Source organism: Hippocampus bargibanti, linkage group LG03, assembly GCF_051943395.1.
Source record: "Hippocampus bargibanti isolate YZ-2025 linkage group LG03, ASM5194339v1, whole genome shotgun sequence".
Classification (NCBI taxonomy): Eukaryota; Metazoa; Chordata; class Actinopteri; order Syngnathiformes; family Syngnathidae; genus Hippocampus; species Hippocampus bargibanti.
Window position 1 is genome coordinate 11,767,429 of NC_142736.1, and position 13,961 is coordinate 11,781,389.

The 13,961-nt window shown below is 44.0% G+C and overlaps 1 protein-coding gene and 1 long non-coding RNA gene across 4 annotated transcripts in view; one reads left to right on the forward strand and one right to left on the reverse strand.

Annotated features, from left to right (window-relative positions):
* Positions 1–13,961, forward strand: part of lgr4 (leucine-rich repeat containing G protein-coupled receptor 4) — a 51,041-nt gene that overhangs the window by 29,843 nt on the left and 7,237 nt on the right. For all 3 annotated transcript variants that reach the window (XM_088991971.1, XM_088991969.1, XM_088991970.1), the window contains 6 exons: positions 11,709–11,780; positions 11,896–11,967; positions 13,369–13,437; positions 13,522–13,593; positions 13,707–13,772; positions 13,881–13,952. In XM_088991971.1, coding sequence (XP_088848097.1) covers positions 11,709–11,780; positions 11,896–11,967; positions 13,369–13,437; positions 13,522–13,593; positions 13,707–13,772; positions 13,881–13,952 — 423 coding nt within the window. The remainder of the gene's footprint in view (positions 1–11,708; positions 11,781–11,895; positions 11,968–13,368; positions 13,438–13,521; positions 13,594–13,706; positions 13,773–13,880; positions 13,953–13,961) is intronic.
* Positions 1,759–11,696, reverse strand: LOC148900346 (uncharacterized). Its single transcript, XR_016114442.1, has 3 exons — positions 10,761–11,696; positions 9,288–9,650; positions 1,759–2,194 (listed from the first exon to the last, which is right to left on the reverse strand). It is a non-coding gene; the product is annotated as an uncharacterized LOC148900346 (long non-coding RNA).

Consider the following 13,961-nt stretch of genomic DNA (forward strand, 5'->3'; position numbering starts at 1 on the left):
TGACCACTACCCTGAACAGGTGGCCTTCACTCCACCTTCACAATATCAGGTAGATCGACCAGCCAGGCACTACTACACCCAGCACTCCCCATCAGCTCTTCAGCAGTACCACCCAGCACCAGGCCCCAGGCCGATGAGGGGGGCAGCACAGTTCCAGCAGCGGTTCGCCCCTCAGCAGTACTACATGCCCCGTCGCCCTAAGCCCAGGTGTTATTCTTGTATTCAGACAGGTGAATATTGTCAGCCCTGTTTTAAATGTGGAAGTAGTGAACATTTCAGAGCAGGCTGCAAAGCACAGAACTCAGCTAGGAACCATGCTTTAAACTAGAAAGGGTTACCCCAGTGGGACATGGTGTGACCACAGAGACAGATAGGTCCCAGTGTTACAGTGGTGCTATGAAAATGGAATGTAAGCCCCACGCATGTGGCCCCGTTCAGAAGAGACATAAGCAGTCATTTGTCGAGCGTACAGATAAGAAACAGTGTGGTAAATTACCTTCGGTCAGGGAGTTAGTGGGAAAGAAATGTCTTATTCGGTGCTTTTTGGGTAACAAAAGGGTTGAAGCACTCTGGGACTAGGGGTCCCAGATGTGTGCTGTAGATGAGTTATGGAAACAAACAAACTTACCTGACGTGTCATTGAAAAATGTGAATGAGCTTATTGACCCTGATAACACTCTCAATATTGTGGCAGCTAACGGAACAGATATGCCTTATGTAGGATGGCTTGAGATACCATTTAAACTTGGTGCTAATGATCCAGGGCTACTTGTACCAGATTTAGTACTAAAAGGTGACCAGCAACAGTGTCCTATCATAGGGTTTAATGTCATTGAGCGTCTTGTGTTAGATAGCCTCTCTAATGAGTCACAAACAGGGGATACAGAAAAGCTCTTGAAATCGGTTAGACTAGCTTTTCCCCACCTTAAGCGCAATAAAGCTGCCACTTTCATAAAAGCAGTTAGTCTGGGACAAGCACATGAGTACCGTGTAAAAACAACAAATGAGAGATTCACTATAGCCAGGCATAGCTCACTTATTATTCCATGCAAAGTACAGGCTAAGCCCTTTCAGGAAGATGTTAAGATTGGTTTTTGAGCCAAGTGAAAACCCACAGTGGCCAGATGGCCTCGAGCTTTGTGACTCGTTGGTCTCAGTAAAGGCAGGTTCCATCCCTAGGATAGTTGTTAGTGTCCAGAACCCTACTAATCATGATATTAGGTTTCCAGTAAAGGCTATTATTGGTACAGTGCAGTCAGTAGGGTCTGTCTACCCAGCTAACATATTTCAAAGGGACCTTCCTTCAGCGGTTGTCAATGAGGTCCATGTCCAGAATACCACCATCGCTCTCAATGAACAGTGGGACCCCCCAATTGACCTTTCTCATTTGGACGAAGATAAAAAAAGACCATTCAGCAGATGTTGAGAGAGGAATCGGCATCATTTTCAAAATCGGACGACGACATAGGGTGTGTGGAAAACCTACAAATGGACATTTTGTTGAAAGACACTGAGCCCGTTTCAAAGACATATATGTCTGTCCCAAAGCCAATGTACAGAGAGGTGAAAGACTATTTACAGGACTTGATAGCGCAGGGGTGGGTGGAAAAGTCCACTTCCTCCTACTCATCCCCTGTCGTCTGTGTCAGGAAAAAAGATGGTACACTGCGCTTATGTATTGATTACATAGAGCTGAACCGGAAAACACACCCTGACCGGCACCCCATCCCACGGGTACAGGACGTGGTGGATAGCCTGTCACTTTTTCTGGGGAGCAATGTGAAGTAAATGGGTGCATGTTCTTGTTCGGAGATGGCAGAAGAAAAGAAAAATAACTTTAAAGTCGTAGTAGGATACGTCTGTGTAAGCTCTCAGTTGTACAGGAGTGGTCCATCGATGAAAAGGTTTCTTCAGCCGTCATCTGTACTTCTTTGAAGGTGTCGGACGTTTTGCTTCTTATCCAAGAAACTTCGTCAGTAAACTAAAGTCTTACTGGTAGTTTAGGCCCTATATATATACCTACTGTCCAGACATGGCGGTGCCGGACTCTGCTATGATAGGCCCATGCTCTCAGGTTGGGGGGAGCAGAGGACTACTCCCTGCAGCTGCTCCACTGATAGTTCCTATCGTTCTGACTAACGACTGGCCTGATTGCCCCACTTCGACCGGTATCACCTCATCAGTATTACTAATCCTATGTGTGACAGGTTGTAAAGTATCTTATTTTGTATTTTGGTTACATTCGCATAGTTGTATTGGTTTACAAATGATATACATATCGAAAATGTTTATTTAAACAAGGAACGCCTGCTTCGGTTAGTGTTTCGTGTCGGACCGATTTAGATCGTTGGACAGGAAGTTGTTGTGCGCATACGTTTGCATTACATCTGGGGATTCGAAGTAAACCACTATTGAGTCAAGACGTATCACATTGCTTGTCTTGTGTTTTTTTTCTGGATCCCACAACACCGTATCTCCCTTACTATAGTGGAGAGCGCAACATTTTGGAGGCACCGCTGGGATATTTGCGTTCGAGTGTTGTCTACTCGCCGTGGGTAGTAGCTCGCGCCGAATATCCCCAATCAACCCAGTCGGAGTGGCGTCGCCGTTTACTGGTTTGTTTCTACATGTGCTCTGGTTGCATCTCTGTGCGTACAGCCACCACTAGAGGGCACTGGAAGACTTTGAAGTGAATCCGGCCAGTTGAACTGCGTCTACCCTCTCGAAAATGGCGTTAGAGGAATTACAGTTGGACATCAAAGGCAAGTTATTTGGACTGAATTTTCAACAATTGTCAGAGTTATGTGCTAAAATCCAAATATCTGGACTGGAAAGAGAGCAACTTACAGGAAAGACTCGAGGCCAACTAATTAATATTGTGTCAACCTACATTGAAAGAGCTGAATTAGAGCTAGAAGATGGAGGAATGTCAGATTTGCTACGTGTAAAGGACTTGATTTAAAGTATAAAAGATTTTGAACTAGGAATAGCCAAACCAAGTGAAAAAGGTCAGGATGCAGTGCGAAAGAGAAGCACAGTGCCCCCAGACACTGCCCCCTGGCGCAAAGATTTCAAAATATCTGGACAAATAGGTGAACTCGGACAAAAAGATAAACTCACATTTCCTAATTTGGTCAGACAGATAGAAAGTGGGCTCAGTAAAGGCTACCAGGGGGATGAAATCATTGATGCAGTGGTTCGTGCCATAACACCAGGTCTGCAGTTGAGAAGCTACCTCGAAGGGAAAGAAAATCTCACCCTACCTTCTTTACGAAGGATTCTCCGATCTCACTATCAAGAGAGAGGAGCCACTGAATTGTACAAGCAGCTCTCGTCGGAAGTGCAGACTAATAAAGAGTCCCCACAGAAATTTCTACTGCGTGCAATGGATCTTCGTCAAAGGATTCTTTTTGCATCTCAAGAGGCCGAATCAGGGGTGAAGTATGATCCCACGGTGGTCCAGAGTTTATTCCTGCACACAGTTCTGACGGGGTTACAGAGTGACAATGTAAAGAGTGACATGCAACCTTTCCTCCTGCTAACCACCACATCAGATGAAGTACTGTTAGAAAAATTAAACATGGCATGTGCAAATGAAAACGAGCGACAGGTAAAAAAGAAAAATGCTGCTGCACGGGTGACAACGCTGAACACTGTCCAGTTAGATGACACACCAGTCCCGATTGGGAAGAAGACAGTCTTAATGCAGAATACTGTTACTGTGCCGAATGAACTCCTTTCAGAGATCAAAGAGATGAGGTCAGAGATGATGCTGTTAAAAGAGCTGCGTGCAGAAGTGTCCCAGATCAAAGAGACTATTCAGAAACCAACAGCCACTTCTCAGCCCACCAGCGGAGGACCTGAACGCCTGCCTGACCACTACCCTGAACAGGTCGCCTTCACTCCACCTTCACAATATCAGGTAGATCCACCAGCCAGGCACTACTACACCCAGCACTCCCCATCAGCTCTTCAGCAGTACCACCCAGCACCAGGCCCCAGGCCGATGAGGGGGGCAGCACAGTTCCAGCAGCGGTTCGCCCCTCAGCAGTACTACATGCCCCGTCGCCCTAAGCCCAGGTGTTATTCTTGTATTCAGACAGGTGAATATTGTCAGCACTGTTTTAAATGTGGAAGTAGTGAACATTTCAGAGCAGGCTGCAAAGCACAGAACTCAGCTAGGAACCATGCTTTAAACTAGAAAGGGTTACCCCAGTGGGACATGGTGTGACCACAGAGACAGATAGGTCCCAGTGTTACAGTGGTGCTATGAAAATGGAATGTAAGCCCCACGCATGTGGCCCCGTTCAGAAGAGACATAAGCAGTCATTTGTCGAGCGTACAGATAAGAAACAGTGTGGTAAATTACCTTCGGTCAGGGAGTTAGTGGGAAAGAAATGTCTTATTCGGTGCTTTTTGGGTAACAAAAGGGTTGAAGCACTCTGGGACTCGGGGTCCCAGATGTGTGCTGTAGATGAGTTATGGAAACAAACAAACTTACCTGACGTGTCATTGAAAAATGTGAATGAGCTTATTGACCCTGATAACACTCTCAATATTGTGGCAGCTAACGGAACAGATATGCCTTATGTAGGATGGCTTGAGATACCATTTAAACTTGGTGCTAATGATCCAGGGCTACTTGTACCAGTATTAGTACTAAAAGGTGACCAGCAACAGTGTCCTATCATAGGGTTTAATGTCATTGAGCGTCTTGTGTTAGATAGCCTCTCTAATGAGTCACAAACAGGGGATACAGAAAAGCTCTTGAAATCGGTTAGACTAGCTTTTCCCCACCTTAAGCGCAATAAAGCTGCCACTTTCATAAAAGCAGTTAGTCTGGGACAAGCACATGAGTACCGTGTAAAAACAACAAATGAGAGATTCACTATAGCCAGGCATAGCTCACTTATTATTCCATGCAAAGTACAGGCTAAGCCCTTTCAGGAAGATGTTAAGATTGGTTTTTGAGCCAAGTGAAAACCCACAGTGGCCAGATGGCCTCGAGCTTTGTGACTCGTTGGTCTCAGTAAAGGCAGGTTCCATCCCTAGGATAGTTGTTAGTGTCCAGAACCCTACTAATCATGATATTAGGTTTCCAGTAAAGGCTATTATTGGTACAGTGCAGTCAGTAGGGTCTGTCTACCCAGCTAACATATTTCAAAGGGACCTTCCTTCAGCGGTTGTCAATGAGGTCCATGTCCAGAATACCACCATCGCTCTCAATGAACAGTGGGACCCCCCAATTGACCTTTCTCATTTGGACGAAGATAAAAAAAGACCATTCAGCAGATGTTGAGAGAGGAATCGGCATCATTTTCAAAATCGGACGACGACATAGGGTGTGTGGAAAACCTACAAATGGACATTTTGTTGAAAGACACTGAGCCCGTTTCAAAGACATATATGTCTGTCCCAAAGCCAATGTACAGAGAGGTGAAAGACTATTTACAGGACTTGATAGCGCAGGGGTGGGTGGAAAAGTCCACTTCCTCCTACTCATCCCCTGTCGTCTGTGTCAGGAAAAAAGATGGTACACTGCGCTTATGTATTGATTACATAGAGCTGAACCGGAAAACACACCCTGACCGGCACCCCATCCCACGGGTACAGGACGTGGTGGATAGCCTTGGGGGTAACACCATCTTCTCGCTGCTGGACCAAGGCAAAGCATACCACCAGGGGTTCATGTCCAAAAGGAGCCGACACCTGACCGCCTTCGTGACCCCTTGGGGCCTTTATGAATGGATTCGAATCCCGTTTGGACTCATGAATGCACCAGCAGCGTTCCAGCGGTGTATGGAACAATGTCTGGAGGGGTTACGGGACAAAATATGTGTCCCCTATCTTGATGACATTCTTGTTTTCAGCGGGACGTTTTACAACCACGTTGAGGACGTCAGACGAGTGTTGCGACGTCTCAGGAAAAATGGAATAAAACTCAAAGCCCGAAAGTGTGACCTCTTCAAGCCGGAAGTGAGGTACCTCGGCAGGATTGTCTCTGCTGAGGGGAGCCGAATGGACCCGGCAGATACAGCAGTAGTGCGTGCCCTGAAAAACAAGCAGCCAGGCACTGTCGGTGAGCTTCGAGCCATTTTGGGACTATTAAGCTATTATAGGCAATACATCAAAGATTTCTCTTGTATCGCTGGTCCCTTGTATGCTTTGCTTAAAGCCCCTCTGAATGTTGAGACTCAGCAGCATCAAAGAAAAAAATGGAAAGTGAGACATAACAGTGTGTCTTCCAACACACGTATTGAGAGGAGTGATGAGCATCAGTCAGTGTTAGAGCAGCTAATAGACTGTTTAGTTCAACCACCAGTTTTAGGTTTTCCTGACTTCGCGCATCCTTTCATTTTGCATACAGATGCCTCTAACCGGGGTTTAGGTGCTGTGTTGTACCAAAGACAAAATGGCAAACTTCGCAAAATAGCCTATGGCTCTCGGACAGTAACTGCAGCTGAGAAGAATTATAACTTACACTCGGGCAAGTTGGAATTTTTGGCGCTTAAGTGGGCGATCACAGACAAGTTTCGTGATTATTTGTACTATGCACCATTCTTCACTGTGTATAGTGACAATAATCCACTCACTTATGTACTGTCGACTGCTAAGTTAAATGCAACTGGGTGCAGGTGGGTCGCAGAACTTTCTGATTTTAATTTTACTGTTAAATATCGTCCCGGTAAGGAAAATGTTGATGCAGACAGTTTATCTAGGATGCCCCTTGATATGGTAACATATATGGAAGGATGTACAAAAGAAATGTCATATGATGCTGTGAGTGCTGCCGTACAAGCGATTGACCAACAGAACGAGTCTAGTGCAGCTTGGTCTATGGGAATCTCAGCTACGTGTGCCGAGGTGTCACTAAACACACCGATAGCCCCATTGACTGTTAGACAGATCAAGCTAGATCAAGAGACTGACCCCATTATAGGACATATTATTAGATACAAACTGGTGGAGACGAAACCGCTAGGTACTGAACTAAGAAAGCATTGTCCTCAAGTTGTTTGTCTTGTGAGGGAATGGGACAAGCTACACTTTAATGACAGAGGTGTTTTGTACAGAAAAACGGCAAACACAACCCAACTACTGCTTCCTGAAAAACACAAGGTGACAGTGTTAAAAGAGCTGCATGATGAAATGGGCCACCATGGTGTAGAAAGGACTCTTTCCCTTGTAAGGGATCATTTTTACTGGCCCTTTATGCAAAAAGAAATAGAGGACTATGTACTGAGAGAGTGTGTGTGCCTAAAACACAAAAAGCCCAACCGTGAGACCAGAGCCCCTCTCACTAATATTGTGACTACTCAGCCTTTTGAACTTGTCTCCGTTGACTTTTTGCATCTTGACAAATGTAAGGGTGGTTATGAATACGTGCTTGTGCTAGTAGACCATTTTACACGTTTCGCTCAAGTTTATGCTACAACGTCCAAATCTGGCAAAACAGCGGCAAACAAAATCTTTAATGATTATGCATTAAAGTTTGGGTTCCCCCTTCGAATTCACCATGATCAGGGTGGTGAATTTGAAAATCAACTTTTTGCTCAACTGAAGGAATATTGTGGGGTTGCGGGTTCAAGGACAACCCCCTACCATCCACAGGGAAATGGACAGGTTGAACGATTTAATCGAACACTGATCCAGATGTTAAAGACACTGACAGAGAAACAAAAGAGTAACTGGAAAGACTCACTAAACAAACTCGTTTATGCTTACAACTGTACCAAAAGTGAGGTGACAGGGTTTTCACCTTTTTAATTACTTTATGGACGTTCACCACGTTTGCCAGTTGATATGTTGTTTAGTTTGAATCCAGACTCTAACCAGGGTGACACCAACCAGAAGGACTATGTGAAGAAGTGGAAACAGGGCATGGAGGAAGCGTATGTCATCACGCAAGAAAATAACAACAAAGCTGCTGCCAGGAGTAAGAGACTATATGACAGTAAACTAAAGTATTCTACCCTGTTGCCCGGTGATCGTGTTCTGGTTCGAAACTTAACCCCACGCGGAGGTTCAGGCAAACTGAGAAACCACTGGGAGAATGTTGTTCATACAGTGGTTCGTCAAGTCAGCCAAGACATTCCAGTTTATGAGCTGAAACCTGAGAGGGGGATGGGCAGATCTAGGATACTCCACCGCAATCTCTTGTTACCATGTGATCATTTGCCATTAGAGACTTCACTACAGTCCCAGTCCAGGGAAAAGTCCACTCGGCAACAACCGAACAAGATGCCGGAAATGGATCCGGAAGAGGATGATGAGGAGGATGAGTATTATCCAGTGTTGCATCGCCAGAGCACCCGACCAGACTCACCAGAACCGCGGGACGTGAGCTTTGTGGAGACAACCCACCATGATGACAATCAACTGGGGAATGAACTGCCGGGGACAGAGCCGGGAGCTGCAGAAGTTGACCAATCTCAGGAGGGCAACATTGGTCCGGAAAATGATCCACCTGTGACAGTGTGTCCCCTTTTCCCCAGCCACCCCCCAGTAATCCTGATATTGGGGGAAATCAATGGCCACGACGAGAACACAGGAGACCCAAGGTATTCACGTATGATCGCCTTGGTTCGCCATCTTGTTACAATGTAGGGACAGTACCATGTTATGGTGAACAGACAATGCCTTGGATGTATGGCGCACACCCCTATTATGCCACGAAATACTACAGAAATGGTTAATCGACACTTCTGTTTAATAGAACAGTGAGATGGAAACAAGAAGACCCCGATGAGCCCTGTATAAGTAAAACGGAATGTATGAAAAGAGTTCCAGTCTGTGAATTGTTGATTGTTATAATGTAAACAGAATGTATGAAAAGAGTTCCAGTCTGTAAACTGTTCATTATTATAGTTCATATTTGGATGCAGTTTATAATACCGTGCGTAATTGTTTTGGGCATGTCGTCCAGCGCATTTATGTATTTACTAGTACATATGTTGGGGACAACATCTATTTTGAGGGGGAGTATGTGACAGGTTGTAAAGTATCTTATTTCGTATTTTGGTTACATTCGCATAGTTGTATTGGTTTACAAATGATATACATATCGAAAATGTTTATTTAAACAAGGAACGCCTGCTTCGGTTAGTGTTTCGTGTCGGACCGATTTAGATCGTTGGACAGGAAGTTGTTGTGCGCATACGTTTGCATTACATCTGGGGATTCGAAGTAAACCACTGTTGAGTCAAGACGTATCACATTGCTTGTCTTGTGGTTTTTTTCTGGATCCCACAACACCGTATCTCCCTTACTATAGTGGAGAGCGCAACATATGTTGCCTAAGCAGGCTATTGTATGAACGATCCAAATTGAACCTCACCCCACCAAACCGGTTTAATGAAGGATTTAGTTGTTTTATGAAAATCACTTCTTTTACTCCCCTTTCAAACCATCTATGTTCTTTCGCTAAGATTTTAACCTCATTGTCATCAAATGAGTGGTTGCCAGCTTTGAGGTGCATATGTACTGCCGATTGAGGCCCACTAGTATTATCCCTGCGATTTTGTTAGTCTTTTTTTGAGAATTTGTTTAGTCTCCCCAATGTACTGCTCTTTACAATTTTCATTCTTACAATGTATTGAATAAACTACATTACTTGGTTTTTCATTTGACAGCCTATCTTTTGGATGCGTCTGTATAAAAGAGGACAGAGCGCTAAAAACAGAAGTCTTCAGGAAGGCTACGCACACTGACCAATACTTACTTTTTGACTCTAACCACCCTTTACAACATAAACTAGGAGTTATCAGAACCCTCCAGCATAGGGCTAAACTAATACCAACTAGCACTGAAGGTAGAGAAAAGGAGTCAAAACATATCAGGAGAGCACTCACTAACTGTGGCTACCCTCAGTGGTCATTCAACAAATGTCAGAAAGAAAGAATAGCGAACGAAACCAATAATTCTCAAGATTCAAAAAGGAGAGGAGTAGCAGTACCGTACATTGCAGGAGTTTCTGAAAAATTACAAAGAGTCCTTTGGCAACATAAAATTCCTACTTATTTCAAACCGATAAACACGTTAAGGCAAAAATTAGTGCATCCAAAAGATAGGCTACCAAATGAAAAACAAAGTAATGTAGTTTATTCCATACATTGTAAGAATGAAAATTGTAAAGAGCAGTACATTGGGGAGACTCAACAAATTCTCAAAAAAAGACTTTATCAACATCGCAGGGATAATACTAGTGGGCCTCAATCGGCAGTACATTTGCACCTAAAAGCTAGCAACCACTCATTTGACGACAATGAGGTTAAAATCTTAGCGAAAGAACATAGATGGTTTGAAAGGGGCGTAAAAGAAGCGATTCTTATAAAACAACTAAATCCTTCATTAAACCGGACTGGTGGGGTGAGGTTCAATTTGGATCGTTCATACAATAGCCTGCTTAGGCAAAACAGGTTAGGAAACTTTCGCAATGCTGATGAGGGTCGTTATGCTGATGAGGTGATACCGGGGGCAGTGGGGGTAATAGGCCAGTCGTTAGTCAGGAATGTAGGAACAATCAGTGGGGCCACAGGGAGGGGTCCCCCGTCCCCCCAACCTGAGAGTAGGGACCTATCATAGCTGTGCCCGGCGCCACCATGTCTGGACATTAGGGATATATAAATGGGGCCGATACGACCAGTCAGACTTTAGTTCGCTGACGAAGCCTCTTGGATAGGAGGCGAAACGTCCGAAACCTTCACTTTTGTACAGATGACGGCTGAAGAAACCTTCTCATCGATATCTTTTGGATGCACTAATTTTTGCCTTACAGTGTTTATCGGTTTGAAATAAGGAGGAATTTTGTGTTGCCAAAGGACTCTGTAGTTTTTCAGAAACTCCTGCAATGTAAGGTACTGCTACTCCTCTCCTTTTTCTATCTTCAGAATCATTGGTTTCAATCCCTATTCTTTCTTTCTGACATTTGTTAAATGACCGCTGAGGGTACCCACAGTTTGTGAGTGCTCTCCTGATATGTTTTGACTCCTTTTCTCTACCTTCAACGCTTGTTGGTATTAGTTTAGCCCTATGCTGGAGGGTTCTGATAACTCCTAGTTTGTGTTGTAAAGGGTGGTTAGAATCGAAAAGTAAGTATTGGTCAGTGTGCATAGCCTTCCTAAAGACTTCAGTTTTTAGCGCTCTGTCCACTTTTATAATTACTTTATAAAAGAGGACAGAGCGCTAAAAACAGCAGACTGCAGGCCAGTCGTTAGTCAGAACAATAGGAACTATCAGTGGAGCAGCTGCAGGGAGTAGCCCTCTGCTTCCCCCCAACACGAAAGCAGGGACCTATCATAGCAGTGTCCGGCACCGCCATGTCTGGACTGTAGGTATATATATATAGGGCCTAAACTACCAGTAAGACTTTAGTTTGCTGACAAAGTTTCTTGGATAAGAAGTGAAACGTCCGACACCTTCGTAGTAGGATAGCATTTGTGTATACACTGCACCATACCAATAAAATCTCGATGAAACTCTTGTCTTAATGTCCTTTCAGTAACATGGATTCCTTTCATTTCCAGCATGTATCACATGCATGTATACATGCATCATGTTTTACTCCCCTGTGATGTTCATTATTTCATCAGAAAATATAAAACTCTCCTTTTGTGTTTTACTTGCCTTACATATCTACAGTACAGATGTTCATTTTACGTATGCCAAGTTATTGAACCTGTCCAATATATTTGATGTTTTGCTTGCAGGGGGTTCCATAGCAACGATATTGCTTCCATACCAGATGGGGCTTTTCATAGCAATCCCCTGCTAAGAACCATGTAAGATCAACATCCACACCTTAAAGGACAAATCCCACTGTACAGTGTTTGTTTGCATTATTGTCTAAAAGATGGGCCTGTTACTGTTTAAATGAATGTCTGTCCCATATTGCAGACATTTCTATGACAACCCACTGTCCTTTGTGGGTGCCACGGCTTTCCAGAATTTGTCTGACCTCCACTCCCTGTAAGTCACAAATTTTCCTGACCAAATGTTTACTCTCCATTCTCATCCTCCTCGACCTGACCGCAGCTTTTGACACCATTTCTCATCCCATCCTGTTCAACAGACTTTCCACTTATGGGCATCACTCATCCCCCCCCCCCCCCCCCCCCCCTAATAGTTTGACTCCTATCTCACTGGCCGCTCTCAGTTCATCCATCCAAATCAACTCCTTCACTTCCCAGTCCTCTCCCTGTCTCCTCTGGTGTGCCCCAGCGCTCTGTCCTAGGACCCTTTCTCTTTATTATCTACCTTGTTCCCCTTGGCAATATTTTCCGGAATTTTAGCATAAATTTACACTGCTTCGTGGATGACACCCAATACTACCTCTCCAGCAAACTCGACACCACTCTTCTGGCAACTCACTTCTTTTTGGTGTCCATCAAAAATGTCGCGATAAACTCCAACAAGTCCAGAATTCCTCTACCTGGATCGTCCAAAAAAACCTCCTTCCACCACATTACCCTCATCTTCCAGCAGCTCCACTGGCTCCCGGTCAAACTCAGAATCAAATTCAAAATACTTCTCTTTTAAAGCCATCCACAACCTTGACCCCCCCCTATCTGTCTGACCTTCTTTATCGGTCCCTCAGATCCCCATCCTTACTCCACCTCTGTGTGCCCTCTACCCGTCTCAACCCGATTGTGTACAGAACTTTCAGCCGTTCTGCTCCCAAACTATGGAACTCACTTCCACCCAACATCCAAGATATTGACTCTCTTCCCACCTCCAAATCCCACCTCAACACCCATTTGTTTAAAATTGCATTCCCTGTTTAGTTTAATCAACACATTTATTATTTATACAGTAATTTTATTTATGGTTTTATTGTTCCATTGTTCTTTTTGATTGTAAAGTGTCTTTGGGTGCTTTGAAAGGCGCTTGTAAATTAAATGTATTCAGAAAACCATTACTGTCCCATAATGGGGACATTTGCAGTCCACAGCAGCAATTTGAAAGGGGATGGGGTGGGGGGTGAAAGGATAGAAAAACAAGATATTCTAAGCATAGTAAAAATAAAAATGTCAGCAGACTGAGATGTCTACTGTAAATGTGCAAAACCGTTTCATAAAAAAAAATGTACATCGTTCAAGTATCAAGAAAGGTATATTGATATATGTAGCTGATTGCATCAACCCATATTTACAGTACAAGAGTCCAGTTTTTTTAATTTTAATTATTATTATTATTATCAGAACCCTGTCTAATCTAGCCAACCAATGTCAATGTGTAAAAGGGTTTTTTGCGTGTTTGGTTGTGTATGTTGTACATACAATGAATTGCTTCAGTAAAATTTCCATTGCTGTCTTCTACGTTGGTGTCATTATTTCTGCATTGTGTAATTTCTCATCACATGTTTCCCAGGATTCTGCGTGGGGCTGGCATGATGCATGACTTTCCAATCCTCACGTGGACAAACAACATTGAGAGCCTGTGAGTGAACCTGAATGAATGATCGCTGCTTATTCGATTGTGTGCGCGTCACAGTGGTGGCTGATGAGGCTTTTGCATTCCCAGGACACTTTCAGGGACCAAGATCTCGTCTGCCCCCGCTGATCTGTGTGACGATCTCAAGCTGCTGAGGACACTGTAAGAAACGTTCTCTTTCCATTCCGTGTGTGTTGACTCTCCTTTGTCGTCACACCTTTATTTCAGATGCTCCCAGCGAGATAATTAGCCGTCTATTATGTTCCCCTCATTAGAGATTTGTCTTACAATGAGATCATGGCGTTACCATCCCTTCAGGGCTGCATTCAACTGCAGGAGATGTGAGTCTTGATAGTCATAAGAATGCCACAGCTTGAATAGTCCTTTAAATTTATTTATAGCTTGTTTGCACAATGAAAGTCCTCTGGCCTCTTGTTTTTAATCAACAGAACGTTTCAGCACAACCAAATTCAACAAATCGGAAGAGAACATTTTCAAGGTCTTACAGCTCTCCGTTTACTGTAAGTCAG